At 49.6% G+C, this 16,706-nt stretch overlaps 1 protein-coding gene and 1 pseudogene across 2 annotated transcripts in view; both read left to right on the forward strand.

The window, feature by feature from the left end:
* FBLN1 (fibulin 1) overlaps nt 1-16,706 on the forward strand; it is an 80,585-nt gene that overhangs the window by 42,452 nt on the left and 21,427 nt on the right. Inside the window, exon 15 of one of the 2 annotated variants that reach the window (XM_066358658.1) lies at nt 14,178-14,320. In XM_066358658.1, coding sequence (XP_066214755.1) covers nt 14,178-14,320 — 143 coding nt within the window. Of the gene's footprint in view, nt 1-5,761; nt 6,215-14,177; nt 14,321-16,706 lie in introns of those variants that run through there. The other variant, XM_066358659.1, reaches the window with a different exon arrangement.
* LOC136389469 (ragulator complex protein LAMTOR3-like) lies at nt 10,419-10,789 on the forward strand (annotated as a pseudogene).

The raw sequence follows: 16,706 nt of genomic DNA on the forward strand, positions 1-16,706 counted from the left end.
GGGAATCACATAGGAGATTCTCTGTCCTTAATTTGAAGCTGTGTGTCCATTCATCATTGTAAGCGAGCTCACTCCCAACCCACTGGGATGTCTGCTGGGGAGGCAGGGACTCCCCTTCCTCAGGGAGCAGTGAGGACCCCTGGTCTCGCCGCACACCATCCCACCCCTGATTTTATTTGGCGAATCTCAGTTAGTACTGTGATGAGTTGTTTCAGGAAAAGACAATGTCAGGAACGTGGATGCATGATCTCTCCCTCTAGCCCCTGGAAATGGCTCAAAGCCAGTATGTAGCCAGGCTGACTGTGTGACTTGGCCCTTTAACCTTGAGCCTGCTCCTCCCCCCGGGATGCCTTTTTGGATGGTACACAGGCCCTGCGTCCATTTGCTCAGCCCAGGGCCCTGGCTCCCAGTTCTGGCCTGGCCTTCAGCTTGTTGAAACCTGGAGCAGGTTTCAGCTAGATGCTCAGACAGCCCAGCGTCCCAGCAGCCCTCTGCATTCTTTCTAGCAGCAGGGGCGCTTGCTCGCCTGGCTATGGCAGCCTCGTCACCTCCCCCGTCCGGCTTGTGTCCCCAGAGTGTGTTTTGTATGCCTGGAAACCCATCACCTTGCTTCCTTCCTGGGCCCCATCAGGAAAAAGCCACTCCAGAACTCGGTTTGCATGTGCACCAAATTCCAACAAGGTTGTGGTGGCTTACACAGCAACAGCCCAGCGGGCAATGTGGGCGCTCCTCTGAGCGGTGAGGAGAGTGCTGCTGTGTTGGTCATTGTAAGTTCTCTGTCTCCCACAGCTCTGTTCACCTCTGCTGTTTGCCACCAACCGCTAACTCATGCAACAAGTCAGCCTTGAAAGCGGAAGGGAGGAGGCTGCCTTGTGCGGGGCCTTCTTACCTTCTAAGTCTGAGCCGCTGTGGCAGGTTTGCACTGCACATGGAAGTTGTGCTAAAATTTGCAGACCACCTCCTCCCCCTTGTGTGGTTGCATGCCCTGGAAGCCTTTGCTATCCTCACTGCTGGCAAAGAAACTCATAGACTTGTTTGCCACGGGCCTACTGTGTGCAGGCACCTGGGCAGGGTGGGCCTGCAAAAGCCCCCAGCCCCTGACCACTAGGAGCACCGCAAAAAACCAGCAGTGGGCACAGAGTGTAGGGGTGCTGAGACTGGGTGGAGGCAGGGGGTGCCTGGAGTTAGGGGATGCTTATGTGAAGGAGGGACTGAGTTAGGCAGGTAGGAAGGAAACAGAGAGTGAGACCACAGCCGGGGCAGATGTGTACTAAATGGAGAAGGAAGGAGTTCCCAGCAATGAAATGGGTGTTCAGCAAGGAATGGCATAGCGCTCCCTGAGGGGTTGAGGCCGAGTCTGTCCCCGTTTCATGGATTCATAAGCCTGTTCCCTGGGCTGATAAAGAGGGGGTTCGTCATTCATTAGCAGGGGCAGAAGTGGGCCCCTGCCCACAGTAAAGGCAAGAGGGGCTGCATGAGGCTCCAGGTGGTCCCTCCAGGGAAGGTATTTGCCACACTAATGCCCAATCCAGCAGTGGCCTGAGTAGAGGCCGGGTGGGGAACAGAGCTGAGGGAGGGTTCTGATCCAAGGATGGGCCAGGCCAGGCTAGGCCCCCATGACTGTTCTCACCTCGTGGGGATACTGCGACATTCTGGAAAGGTAGCAGCTTTGGAGTCTGGCTCGCTTGGATTTGCCCCCTAACTCAGTTCATTCTAGGTTCCTTGACCTTGGCTGGAAGCAAGTTCCAGGAGCCTCTCAGCCTCCATGTCCTCAGTTGTACAGGGTGTGGGGATGTCGCCCTCCTGGATTCCTGTGATTGTGGGGCAGAGCCTGCTCCATAAAGATTGCTTTGGGATCACCTCTTATGGGGTATGGGTTGGCACCCCAAGGCCTATTTTACTGCCAATACTACAGCTCTTCTGGTCCTTGATGCCATGGCCATGGGTCAGACTCTTGACCAGTTAGGGGCCTTTCTGCATCTATCATACCTGCTTGGCAAGGCCTTGAGGACTAGTGAGGACCGGGAGTAATGAGCTACGGGCACCCAGCCCAGTGCCAGCATTAGTGCTTAGAAAACAGTGGGGGTGAGAAGGGCGATAAGCCACCCTGTGGTCTCCCTCAGGACACAAGTCAGAACGCACAGGTCCCTTAGGGTGATTCTGCAGCTGTCGCTCTGTGAGCTGTGTGGCCACTGAATTCCTAGGCCTCGATAGGAGGACGCGGTGTGGCTTCTGCAGGCTGCATGGTCACGGGGCCATCATTGCTGCTCACAGGGATCTGTCTGGTTACAGTTTTCCCTTTTTTGACCACTCTTGAGGAATCATGGACCAGGCCTGGAATCCCAAGTTGAGGGTCCATGGGGGTCTTATCCTGGCTGCCCCATCCCAGGTGGAGTGACTTTCTCTGGGACCTTAGGAGCACCAGTACTCCTAAGTAGTGAGTGTAGTGATAAGTGTGAGTGTAGTGATAAGTCACTGACAAGTCACGTTGGTGGAATTTTCATATTTTACAGCCCGTTTGCTTCCTCCTCAAAAACCCTCTTCAATAATTCATTACATAAACTTGAGAAAGCAGTTTGTAAAATCTAAAAGAGCTGTGTTAGGAAAGACCCAGTGGCCAGCACATCTGCGGTTAACGTTCAACGAGAACAGCTTGTTCAGGTGCCCCTGACAGGGGGCCCTGAGTGAAGATTCTCTCTTGCTTTCTCTGGGCCTCAGCCTTCCCTTTCTGTCCACACAGTCTCCTCCTGGGCAGTGTCCCTGGTGACCAAGGGACAGTAACTGGAGCATGACCCAGCAGGCTGGGCCACAAACCACAGCGCTGGCCCTCACAGACCAAGAAGGCTAAGATCCTGACCACACACTTCCCTTCAGGGGGGATGTTCAAAGTGTCCTGGAGCCTGCGGTGGGACTGAAAACATTTTCTTTATCTCCTCAGTGGGGCCGACCCTGGGACTTGTGGTCTGAGAAGCTGGAGCAGGGCTGGTCAGCCTTTGTTGGCAAAGCTCTTGGCCTGAGGTTGTAATTGCTGGTGGAGGGGGGTGGGTGAAGCCCTGTCCTGGCTGGTTCCTGGGGCTTGTCTCAGTGTGAAGGTCAGGGACAGCTGCAAGCATCTGACAGCCCGGGAGTGGCCAGAATGGCTGTGTCCCAGGAAAAGGGACTGGGCCTTGAGGATCTTTCTTATGTTGTATGTAGTGGTTTTCAAGATGACGTTTTCACGGAACTTGGGGTGTTGTGATTGAATTTGTTTAAGTGAAAATTGGGGATACATTGTTCTCATGTGCATGAGAAAATGGAAACCAAGGCACGGCGTCCCTGGGGCCTAGCTCTCCTCTGCGCTGTCATAGAGATGGTGACGAACAGACCTTCCTCAATCTAGACACACAAAAACTTCTGTGTCATTCCCAGTCTGACCGGAGGTTTGCCAGAAATAGTGGCTAGGGTTTCTGGGATGCTTTCTTCTGTAAGTTTGGGGGAGAGCAGATTAGGGCACCTGATGTTGGACTCGATCAGGAAAATCAGGGCCATACCGACCTGTGCACATTTACTAAACACATAGCAGGTGTCGATCCCGTGCTGGGCACTGGGGATAAAGCCAGAGAGCCACAGCCATGCCCTTGGGAAGCGAGTACTTTAGGACTCAGGCCCAGAAATGCCTGATGTGTGGAGGGCTTGGGGTACTCTGTGGGTCTGTGAGTGTGAAGACCATCGAGGAGGAAGGAGTGTCGGGCTCTCTGGTGTGTGATAGCTGCAGGAGCTACACCAGAATATCACACACACCTCATGTCCCCTCTCCACCCCCCCCCCCCCTTCCACATATGCTAGGTTAGTGTTTCCACATCAAAACCCTGTCCTTGGACAAAGTACAGGCCACACAGAAGTGGGAAAGCTTCTCACATTAGGGAGACTCTGGCGCCACCTGCTGGCCAGGCCCTATCTGAAACAGCTGTGTGTGTGTGTGTGTGTGTGTACTTTGCCTCTGCCACTGACTACAGAATGTGGAATCATGAACTCACTGAGCTTCAGTTTTCCCATCAGTAGAAAAATGAGAATGATGTGGGACCGTAAAGTGAGCTAGTAGACAGAGGAACCTGCTGGACCCCCAGGATGCCTGGCGCCATCCCTCAGGGCCTCCCAGGTCACCTGGAGTGCTCTCATTGGCCAGGACTTACCATATTTTTTGCTCCATAAGACACACCTGACCATAAGACACACCTAGGGTTTTAAGGAGGAAAATAAGGAAAAAAATACTCTGATTCAAGTGATGTGTTAAATTATTTAATAAAATACTGTATTTTTCACTCCATAAGACTCACGGGCATTTTCCCCTCCACTTTGGGGGGGGGGGGTGTCTTATGGAGTGAAAAATGCGGTAGATGTCTATGGGGCTGGGCTGCCGCAGCACCCAGGTCTACCTTTCTACTTTCTCTCTTCTGCCTTTGGGTTCCTTCCCAAGCATTACTCTCTAGTGTTCCTGATCCTCATGAGCCTTGAAGCTCATGTCCAGGGCTGGCCTTTCTAAAACTCAGAAAGGTCAAGTAAATGAAAGGGCTGCTGTCAGCCCTGATAAAGAGCCTGGAAATAGGATGTAAAAAGAGATTACACCTACAATAAATGCAAAGTGTGAAATAAGTCCAAGTTACCCAACACAAGGCGTGGAAACTTAAAAAGCTGGTAGGGAGATGTGATGGAAGGTTAGGACTGCAAATGCTTCTGATGGAGAATCCAAGCACAGTCCTGATGGCGGGACTTCCTGGGGTGTGCCCCGCCAAGTCTGAGGGGCCCTGCCCTCACTCTGCTTCCTGAGGCAGCTGTCTTCACAGTAGGATGGGCCTCACAGCTCAGGTGGCAGAAGTTAGAACCTGTCTCCATCCCGTCACAGGAAGTTAGAACCTGTCCCCACCCCATCACAGTAAGTTAAAGCCTGTCCCCATTCTATCACTGGAAGAGAGAGCCTGTCCCCATTCCATCACAGGGATGTAGAGCCTGTCCCCACCCCATCACAGACAGAGCCTGTCCCCACCCTGTCACAGGAACTTAGAACCTGTCTCCATCTCCATCCCAAGCCCTTGGCTGGCCCTGAGGACACAGACAAGGAACTGGGCCTGGAGCACAAGGCCCAGTGAGGGAAATGGGGAGCAGACCCCACACCTAAGCATAAATCTGGCTTCCTTACTCTGTGATCTGGGAAAGGCACTAGCTTTTTCGCCTGTTTCCTCATTTGCAGAATGGCACTCCTTCCCCCCCACCTCCCACAGTGCAGTTGCGGTGATCACACTAGGTAACGCATGACGGTGCCTAGCCAGGCACTTGATAAAGGGCAGCAGCCATGACTGCTGTTGGTGTAGATGATCACTTCCAGGGTCATTTCTGCAGTCCACCTAGGTGCCCTGTGCAGCCCTGACCACTGATGGGCCAGGAACCTGGGTGACACTCAGAAGGCAGGGTGTGCCTGGCAAGTGTAGGCTGGGGTGAGGCTCTGCCAGTGAGAAGGGGACACACCTCACTCAGGGCACTTTTGACTCCAGCCCCCCAGCACTCCCTGAGGGTGTTGGAAGAGGGTAGTGCCTGAGTCAGCAGCTCTGAGGTCCATGGCACCTCCCACAGGTGAGTGAGGGGTGCTCTTCCCAGAGACTGCACTGGCCAGAGGGGCAGCGGGAGGCCCTGCACAGTGAGCCCAGCTTCCCCGCGCTCTGTTGTTTCTCCGCTTGCTGAATCGGCCCTAACCCTCTTCTTGTCTCTCTGTCCACTTTTCTTGCAGCCGCTGTGAGCGCTTGCCTTGCCATGAGAATCAGGAGTGCCACAAGCTGCCTCTGAGAATAACCTACTACCACCTCTCTTTCCCCACCAACATCCAAGTGCCCGCAGTGGTTTTCCGCATGGGCCCCTCCAGTTCCGTCCCTGGGGACAGCATGCAGCTGGCCATCACCAGCGGCAATGAGGAGGGCTTTTTCACCACCCAGAAGGTGAACCACCACAGTGGGGTGGTGGCCCTCACCAAGCCCGTCCCTGAGCCCAGGGACTTGCTCCTGACCGTCAAGATGGACCTCTATCGCCACGGCACCGTCAGCTCCTTTGTGGCCAAGCTTTTCATCTTTGTTTCTGCAGAGCTCTGAGCACTTGCTTTGGGTCATGGGGGCTCCTCCCTCTTGTCGCTTTCCTAACCCTCCTTGCCGGGATTTTAATAAAGTTTAGCAGGCAATCCCACCCCGCATGCCTGGCGTGCTTTGGTTTTATTTGGTGCGGTTGGGAGTCTCTGTTGCTTGTCATCATCAGGGTGAGCTGAGCACACTGGCCATTGCCTGGTGCTGCCTGGGGGTGGGGGGCGGGGGCTGAGGTGTGTTTTCCATAAGGGGATATGCACCTGGGAGTGTCTGTCTATGGAGGTCACTGTACATGCCTCCTGGGAGCTCAGGCGAGGGGAGAATGAGGCTCTGTATACTATTTCAAATGAACTCTCGCTCTTCTCTGTCTTGAGCCCAGAGGATGAAGTGATGATTGAGAAGGGCCTTCGGAAATTAGTGATCTCCATCCCCTCTCATTTTACAAATGTGGAAACTGAGGCCCAGAGAAGGGGAAGGAGAGGGCTGTTAGTGGCAGAGCTGGCTTCAGGCTCCAGCTTGGTTTCTTCGCTGTAGCGCCTAGAGCTAAGAATTTATGGAGGCAAAAAAGAGGGTTTTGTTTTTGTTCAATTCAAGTTTGCCATCCTGTTTGTCCTGATGAGAAACCGACCTTGTGGTGGAAAAACCCTGAGCACAGTCGCAGCATCTTGGATGCAGCTGTTGCCTAAGTGAGCTCAGTGCATCCACCAAGGATGCGGCCCCGAGCCGGGAAGAGGTGATGGCTGCACTGCTCACACGAACCACTGGGTGTCTATCAGGTCCTGCACAGGCATTGCCTCCCATCCTGTGAGGCAGGTACATCGTCCTCATAGAGACTCAGAGAGGGCAAGTGATTTGTCCAAGATCACACAGCTGATATTTGCACCTCGGTTTAATGACTCGAGTTCCGATTATTTTGTTCTGTCACAATACCTCCAATGTGGACTTTGGCCACCTGCCTATCTCCATCTTCACCGTGATTCCAGCCAAACCATGGTCACAAGTCCTCAGCGTGCCCTCCAGGGCCCTGCATAATTTAGTTCTTGTGTGCATCTCTAGTCTTACCTCATATTGTTCTCCACTTGCTCACTTCCCTCGGGCCACACTGACAAGCTCTTTGTTGCCTCAAGCCCTTTGCACATGCTTTGCACTCTTGGCCTGAATGTTGGTTAAACTTCAGTTTAAGTGTTCTTTTTCTCAGAGAGGCCTTCCTTGACACTCTGGGCTTATGTTTCTCCTGTCATTCTTTCTCATAATACTTCCTTCATGATGATTATCTCAGTTTGCAATTGCCATTTACCTGTGTTTCTCAATTGTCTTCCCCACCACCATACAGAAAGCTAAATGAAGGCAAGGGTCAAGTCTGTCTCATTCAGTGTCATGTCCCCAGCCCCTTGCAAGATGCCTAGCACATAGTAGGAGCTCTGTCCATGGAAAGCTTTGGAGATTAATGAAACCACCCCAGGCCGTGTCTGGTACGTGGTCGGCAGTCAGTACGTGTAGGTTTCCTCACTCATTGGAAGGTGCTTGAGTGTTCGTTTACTCTTGATTCAGAGGGGGAATAAAGGGTCAGAGGGTTTGTACATCTCCAAGGCCATTGATATGTAGAGCTGCTGTCATTGCTGACTCCCAGACCTGTGTACTTCTGACTGGGTCACTATACTAAACCAAGCTCCCGAGGGGAAAATGATAATCATGATTATAATCATTATAATGATAATATAAAACGATGACAGCAAACACTTATATAAATATATTGCTTACCGCAGGTCAGGTACTGCTCCAAGCACCTAACTAATCCTTACACTAGCCTTGCGAAAGAAGTAGTTAGGATTCCCATTTCACAGTGACGACATGGAAGCACAGGGCAGTTAAGTAACTTGCCCAAAGTCTCCTGGCTGTTGTCAGGTGGGGTTGGGGTTCAAGGCCAGGCTCTGGAGCCCATGCTCCGAAGCCTGCCCCGTGCTGCCTCAGCGCTGTGGAGAAGGCGGGATCGTGGGGATCTGTCAGTGCCGGGCAGGCTGTTACTCTAGCCTTGTCTCAGAAAGCCCTGCATATGAGCCCCATCTGTTATTCCCAAGTACAAAGCAAGATACTTTATTAGCTAAGGAATGAGGCAATGTGCTGTAGAGGAAAGAGCTGTGAAGATTCAGTGAGATCATGTGTGCACAACGTCTAGCCTAGAGATCTGAGGGAGACGGAAGATACAGCACGCAGTGTTTGAAACTGGGTCCCTATGGAAAACACACAGAACAAACTAGATAAGGATTATTTTTTTTAATTCATGGAAAGCATTGACAACTAAACAAGGTGACAAGGTATCCCCCAGTTCATGTCCACCTGCCTGGTATTGGCATCATTGCAGGAGAAAGCTGTGGGGGACCCCAGAATAGTTCCCAGCAAAGTCCAGAAAACTAAGCTGGGGACAGCAGCTGAGACGGAGGCATCCTGCTCACCCCAGTGGCCAGTGTGTGCAGGGGATCAGGTGGGGATCGAAGGGGTGGAGTGATCTAGCCCCTAGGAATGTTTTTTTGTTTTTTGTTTTTGTTCTTTAATTCAGTGAGAGGAGGGGAGGCAGAGACAGACTCCCGTATGCGCTCTGATGGGATCCACCCAGCAAGCCCACTAGGAGGCATTGCTTTGCCCATCTGGGGCTATTGCTCCATTGCTCCAACCAAGCTTTTTTTAGTGCCTGAGGCAGAGGCTATGGAGCCATCCTCAGTGCTCAGGGCCAACTCACTCCAATTGAGCCATGGCTGCAGGAGGGGTAGAGAGAGAAAGAGAGAGAGAGAGAGAAGCAAGAGGGGGAGGGGTGGAGAAGCAGAAGCAGATGATTGCTTCTCCTGTGTGCCCTGACCAGGAATTGAACCCAGGACTTCCACACCTCAGGCCAATACTCTACCACTGAGCCAATCAGCCAGGGCCTAGGAATGTTTGAAACCAAGCCACCAGGGCTTCCCTGAAGCTCAGGACCTCATACTGTGCAAAAACTTCTGAAAATGAAGTAGAAAATTGAGTGGGAAAGGGACAACAGGGACTATGGAGAAAGGAGGTCCAGGTACGTAGAGGAATACCAGACAAGAAGCTGCCCAAGATGACAAGAGAGCTCTGTGAAGTAAGACAAAATAAAACAAAAAACCAAAAAACACCACTGTAAACCATGCCTCTTACTAAAATTTTAGGAAAACTAGTTTCACTTAAAAATATTCAGTGGAAAACTGGCAAGGTTAAATCTTATACAAAGTTATTGTAAGAAAAAAAGTAGAATACAGAATAGATTGACATCACTCTGGGTAATGAAAGAATACCAGAAAGATATGCTCCCAGACTAGATAAAAACTATAACCTATGTCAAAATGAAAGCACTAAGAAAATGATCAAAAATGGAAGAAAAATATAAGTCAGAATTAGGAAACACTGAGAGACAAAGTGATGAAACTCAGGAATAATTTAATATAATATTAAAGCAAAAAGCAATTTCAGAAACAAATTCTGAAATTCTTTTCTTTCTAGAGAAAGAAAAGCTGAAAAGAAAAATTTTATAAATCAAAACAACAAATAACAAAAGAAATGAAAAGTCTCAAAGAGAAGGCAACAGATATTGAAGATGGGCCAAGAAGAGCCAACATTCCAATAGTAGATAGAAATCTCTGAAGAGCTAACTCAAAACAAGGAGGAAAATAAATACTTTAAAAAAATGATAACTCAAGAATCATTACAGAAAATTTTTGAAACTTTTAAATTTAAGACCCTGGCCGGTTGGCACAGTGGTAGAGTGTTGGCTTGGCATGTGGATATCCCAGGTTCTATTCTCAGTCAGGGCACACAGGAGAAGCAACCATCTGCTTCTCCACCTTTCCCCTCCCCTTTCTCTGTCTCTCTCTTCCCCTCCTGCAGCTATGGCTCTATTGATTCGAGTGCATTGGCCCTGGGCATTGAGGATGGCTCCATAGAGCCTCCGCCTCAGGCACTAAAAATAGCTCTGTTGTGAGCATGGCCCAAGATGGGCAGAGCATTGGCCCCAGACAGGGGTTGCTGGGTGGATCCTAGTCAGGGTGCATAAGGGAGTCTATCTTTCATCCCTTCTCTTACTTGGAAAAGAAGAAAAAATAATAATAAAATTAAAATAAATTTTATATTGAAAGAATATACAACATACCAGAATGTATCTAATCAGAGCAACCAGTATCAAGATGTAGTCTAGGTCTTGGAAGCTATCCCTGGAGTGGCAGCAGATACCCACGAACCCTGCTGCCCAAAGAACTGGGCAGCCCAGAAAGCCAGGCACAGATATTGAACCTCAGGGAGAAGTTCATTATGATGGATGACCTATAGTAATTCCTGTATAAAAAGTCCCCAAGTGTTGAAGGGCTCCTTGATGTTGTTTTGTCAGAGACGGGTATCTATTATCAAAGTGACCAATGATAACACTCCAGAGCATGCTTAGAGACCAGGTCTCTTATCTATTTTTGCCCTTGCAGCAGACCAAGAGAGCAAATTTGAACTTTCAAAAAATAAAAGTACCATCTGTTATTATAATACCTACCAGGTGGTTCAATTTAATCATTTGCCTTCAGTGGTAAGCTTTGTAGCCAGCAGCAATGCCAATACAGGACTCATTGTCAGCCTAGAAAAGGAACTGGTCTCCCTTATTTGAAAAATTGTGACATGTTGTAGAAGTTTCTTAATCTGACAGTGGTGTTTTGATGTTTGCCTCCATCAAAACAGACACAATATCAATCTAGAAATCTTGAGACCACAACAATACTTGTATACCTGTACTCAAGAAAGGGGCCCTTCTTTACCTTACAGTGAAGAAAGAGTCTCTAGATATAGTTATGGATAGGTTGCTTGTTATCTTTTCTTACATAGTTCTTAGTTACTGAGTTCCCGGGATGCCACAGAAATGCTTTGATCTATACCAGCTCCCATGGAGTTAGTCAAATCACCAAATCTACATGAGATTTGAGATTCTCTTTGGTGGGTCAGGATCAACATGGTACTTTCATGCACTTGAGCTATGAAGTGCTCCCTCTTGCACAATACGGTCAGTCCTGCGGAATGAAGCAGCCCCTTTTTATTATGAAAAATAAGGAGGACACGCTTTTTTGCATTGTTTTTCTTTGCATTGAGTGTAAGAAAGATGAAATGGCTTAGGAAAAGTAATAAAATCAGTACAATCACTAAAAAAACCCAACTTTGTCTAATAAAATGATTGGACAGTAAAGAAAAGAGAAAACAAACTATGGGCATCTAGCCAAAAACAGCAAATGACTTCTAAGGGGGAAAAATTGTATTATCATCAGACTTTTTTCACAGTAAGACCTATCCTATGCCAGAAGAAAATGAATGATTAGGATGCTCAAGAAAATGTAAGACAAGGATTTTATACCTATCAAAACTGTCTCATGTATAAAGAATACAAACTATTATCAACATGCAACCATTAAACACAGTTACTTACAGAACTCTAACTAAATGAGTGTTATAAGAAAAAAATAAATAGCCTGAATTGCTATATGCTCAATGTAGATATAGCACGTCTATTTAAAATTTGTAGTTATGAAGGTGACAGAGGACAATCTGACTTTGGGTGATGGGTAAGCAACATAATTGATTGACAAGATAACCTGGACATGTTTTCTTTGAACATATGTACCCTGATTTATTGATGTCACCCTAGTAAAATTAATAAAAAAAATTGTAGTTATAATGGAAAGAACATATTAAAAAAACAAACAAACCCCACCACATTACTTTAAGAAATTAGTAGTGGTGGTTTTGGTTTTGTTATTCTGAGACTACTGTATAGAATAAACTAAGTAAATAATTATAGTACATTCTATCACCTCCTGTGTTCTTAAGAACCAGGATTCTGATATGAGAGGAGAGTCCTTTGTAATAGAGAAGAGATTCAGGGGGAAAAAAACAACTATGGTCCTCGTTTTGAATTGGAAATATCAGTATGAAATCATGATGTATTTTATCTTTAAAAATGTCAATTGCAAAGGCCTGGAAACAGTGACCAGCTCAGTGGCACTGAGTACCGCTGGTATCCAAATTGTGATTTTAAAATACCATTTCCACTAAACAAACAAACAACAAAACATATCCCAAGACTTCTTGGAGAAAGCTGGGACTCTAAAGGTATAGGATGAGGCTGGACCACCTTGTCATCGCAGACAGCAAGGAAGCCCTCAGAGTCTTGGGGCTAGGTCTAAAAGGACTCAGGAGCCAATCTGATTTTCCCTCTGGCCAAAGACAGGAACACTTGAGATTCAGCAAAGGATAATAATTGCAATGAGTTGAAGTACATGAGATAGTTTAAGTCCTTGAGTTCATACAGAATATTTAAACCATCTATTGGTAACTTCTTGATGATGGTAGAGAGCTAGTTCATAACCCTGAAAACTGGTACACGGCAGGGAAGAATCAAGTATTGATCTTGCTTTTCCTCTGTGAACTATACACTCCCTGGTAATCAGACCGAATATGAGGGGAGGCATCTTGTCATAGAAGTCTTCCAACCAGTAAAACAAAAAAGAAACAACTGAATCAGCCTATCGGCGTTTTGCAATCCCTGATGAAATTGGTGGGTCTCGGCCCCAAGCGTACATAGCTGCTGACATCACAGAAAGAAAGACGACCAGACACTATGTGCCCATTGACGGAAGCTATCGTCTGGCCAAAGGGACAGGGCCTGCTTCTGATCAGGGTCTGGATCAGCTGCCTACGTGTAGGAAATGCAGAGGACAGAGGGACACGCCAAGCTGCATCATGAGGATGCAGGCAGCAAGTCCAGATGTAGGACGCTCTGCAGCTCAGATGTGCCCATTCCTTAGCAGACAAATTGTGGGAAATGAAGAGGGTGGAGAGGAAATCTGTAGATTAAAAAGGACTTAAAAGACATAACAAAAAAATGTTTGGTCCTGGCCAGTGGCTCAGTAGATAGAGCACTGGCCCTGCATATGGACATTCTGGGTTCAATTCCCGGTCAGGGCACATAGGAGAAGTGACCATCTGCTTCTTGCTCCACCTCTTCCCCTTCTCTCCCTCTTTCACTCCGGCAGCCAGTGGCTCAACTGGTTTGACCATTGGCCCCAGGCGCTGAGGATAGCTCAATTGATTTGAGCATTGGCCACAGATGGGGTCGCCAGGTGTATCCCAGTGGGGGTGCATGCAGGAGTCTGTCTCACTATCTCCCCTCCTCTCACTTAAAAAAAAATACTGGACAGGTCTAAATGATTGTGTCTCAAGATGCACACTTGTGTGATATAAACTATAAGGAAGCCCAGGTAGTCAATTGCTAGGAGAGTCAGGGCAGGGGTTACTGTGGGGTGCAGGGGGGTTAGTATGTGGCACATGAAGGGGCTTCGGGTGGCCACTGAAGCTCTCTTTCATGACCTGAGTGGTGATTATAAAGGCATTTGCCTTATAATACTCATTAAACTATAGCTTTGTTTTGTGTAGCATTTGCATTTGTGTTTTATTTAACAGTAAAAAGGTTTTAAAAGTATGTCGAGCACAAGGCTCAGAACACAGACCTGTAATAAACTGTACCTCTTCTCCCTCCTCGCCATCCATCACGTAACATGGGCGACTTGACTTCTTTGTGCTGAACACAAGCCAGGCACTTTGCACACTCTCCCTCATTTATGACCTGTGTGACCCACCCGGCTGAGGGCTCCGTGAAGGCCTTGGTGTGTCCCTGGTACCTGGCACCCAACAGGCACTCAGAACAGACGTGCTGAGCGGGTGAATGAATGCATGTGTTTGCTGTTGTAGAAACGGGCTCACTTTGTACAAATAGCAAGGCCTTGCTTATCCACAGCCAGTCAGATGGAAACGGGGGCCTGTCTCTGGCCTTTGGATCCTGATTCAGTTTGTAGGAAGGGGCCCCTGAGGCATCCCCATAAAACAGCTGGGCTGTGGAGGCCACTGGTTCTCTGATGGACGGAGCCATCTGTGGGCCAGCCACTCTCACCTGGCCACCTACTGTTCTTCCCTGAGCCCCATCTCTGTGGGAGTTCTAGGTCTGACTTTCCCATCCTCCCCTTGTGCTCTGATTCCCCTCAGGGTCCAGCAGGAGAAGACGGACACCATCCGCTGCATCAAATCCTGTCGCCCCAACGACATCACCTGCATGCTGGACCCGGTGCACACCATCTCCCACACCGTCGTCTCGCTGCCCACCTTCCGCGAGTTCACCCGCCCAGAAGGTGAGTGGTGACCCCACAGCCTGGAAATGGCTTGTGAGGCATTCCAGGGGAGGCCATTGCCTAGGGAAAATCCCTGCAAGGCAGCCACCCTGGGTAAGATACGGGTTTGAAATATAGCCTGCTGCCCCCTACCCCCATCTCCTCCATGCCTTCAGATTATAGGGTACTATGTGGCCCACTCCCTACACACTCTTGGCTTCCAGTTCAGGGTCCCTTATGGGTAATAGTCATTCAGCAAATAGCAATTAAGTGTTGGTACTGTGTCAAGCATTGGGGAATCTGGGAGGGCCTCCAGGAGGTAGTGACTTTTACTCTGGGACCTGAGTGGTCAGTAGGAAGTAATCTAGTGAAAGTGGAGAGGAAGGTGCCAAGCTGAGCAGAACATATCTGGAAAGATATGGAGGCAAGTGGAGTGTGGGGATTTGAGGAACTAGGCCTGGTTTTTCTGGCTAGAGCAGTGGAGGTTTGGCAAGACACATGCTGAGGGATGAGTGAGAACCTAATAGAAATCCAATCTCCCTGAACACCAAGGGATAGGTGGATGGAGGGGCTAGACTTGGTCTAGGGAGCCCAGGAGTAAAGAGGTCCGTGCTCCCATGCCCACCCTCCACCACCCTGAAAGGAGCTCTGAGACGGCCCTGCAGTCCTGGCTCTCAGCACCCCTCCCCTGGCTGAGGCCAGGAGTGGCCCGCTCACAGTGCCCAGTAGAGGCAATGAATGTGGTCCTGTTCAGTACACCTTGCTTTTCCGGGTACAACCCACGTGTCAGCACTGGTGTGGTGTCCAGCCACCCAGTTCCTCTCTGCAGCCTTCATCCTTGGCCTTTGGAGGAGTGAGCAATGATCAAGTTTCAGCACATGTAGACTGAGCCTCTCTCCCCTGTGTCAGGCGTAGGGCCAGCTTCTGGAACCCAGGGATAAGAACGAGCCCTCTGACCCCCCCAGGGAAGATAGTTCAGCCAGCGTGATTACACCCTGTGTTTTCATCTGGAGGTGATGCAGGGGCACGTGCTAGAACTTGCAGCCTGGTAGTGGTGGGTAGAGAGGGCAGGAGCGGCTCCCCAAGGACATGGTGGCCTAGAGGAGCAGGTGGCTGGCCTCCAACCCACTTACTCGTTCCGGGGAGGCACAGAACCTTCACAGGGTGGGCAGACTTGGGTCAGAGAAAGTCACTGACTAGAGTTTTCATCAAGAAAAATGACAGGTTTCACCAAACCACAGGCAAGTCCTTCCCAAGGCCCTATCAGCCACTCTGGCCTCTCCCAGTGCAGGTCTAGGTGGGTTCTACAGGGAGTTGCCTGTGGCTAGGGACACCTATTAGCATTCGGGCCCAGGAAATCCAGACCTTGACCTTTGGTGGTGAAAGGACCCTTAGTGGGCACCGGCCAGCTGCCCCCTTCATGTTTCAGAGAGAGGTCGCCCTCAGGATGGCCTAGAGCTGGGGCAGAGTTGGGGCCTTGTGTCCAGCCCAGTGCAGCTGCCCTGCTTTACGCCAGGTGGTCTAGGAGATAGACAAAGCCACCCAACTGCCTGGCCCACCCAAAAAGTGGCTGAGCAACCATGTCACCATGGGCAGGAGACCAACCTGCTCCCTTGCCCTTCCTCACCTCTCTCCCTTTGTCCCCTCGTGCACCTGCCTTCCCTGTCTTCCCAGCTTCATGAAGATTCATGACTAATTACTAACTACTTCTCAGTGCTGGCCCTGCTACCGATTTGTTCCTGTCCTCAGGAAAAAAACAAAAAAAAAACCCCAAAAAACTCTCCAGGCCTCAGTTTACCCATTGGTAGGTAGGGGTGATTGGCTGTGACCTATGACCCCTCAAGACCCTTCCACCTTGTTGGAAAAACAGCTGTGTTAGGCTTGCCCGCTTGTACTTTGCCTGATTAGTGTGTGAGCACGTGGCAGTGCCACCTGCATATAGTCTATGTAAGCCTGTGGGTGCTGGCCCTCAGGACAGATTGCAGATTGCCTGCCCACCACTGCAAGGGGGTCGGTTTTCCCCTGCCTGTTTGCTTGTCTGCTGTTGTGAGACTTTTTATATTAGGGAAGGGAGAGACAGACTCCTGCATGCTCCTGGACCAGGATCCACCAGGCAAGCCTGCTAGGGGATGATGCTCTGCCCATCTGGGGCCATTGCTCGGTTGCTCAGCACGGAGCCATCCTCAGTGCCTGGGGCCAACTTACTCCAATCAAGCCATGGCTGCAGGAGAGGGAGAGAGAGAGAGAGAGAGAGAGAGAAAGAGAGAGAGAGAGAGAGAGAGAGAGAGAGAGAGAGAAAGAAGCAAGAGGGAGGAGAGGTAGAGAAGCAGATGGGTGCTTCTGTGTGCCCTGACTGGGAATTGAACCTGGGACATCCACATGTGGGCTGATGCTCTACCACTGAGCC

This window comes from Saccopteryx leptura, chromosome 1 (assembly GCF_036850995.1).
Source record: "Saccopteryx leptura isolate mSacLep1 chromosome 1, mSacLep1_pri_phased_curated, whole genome shotgun sequence".
NCBI classification, from domain to species: Eukaryota; Metazoa; Chordata; class Mammalia; order Chiroptera; family Emballonuridae; genus Saccopteryx; species Saccopteryx leptura.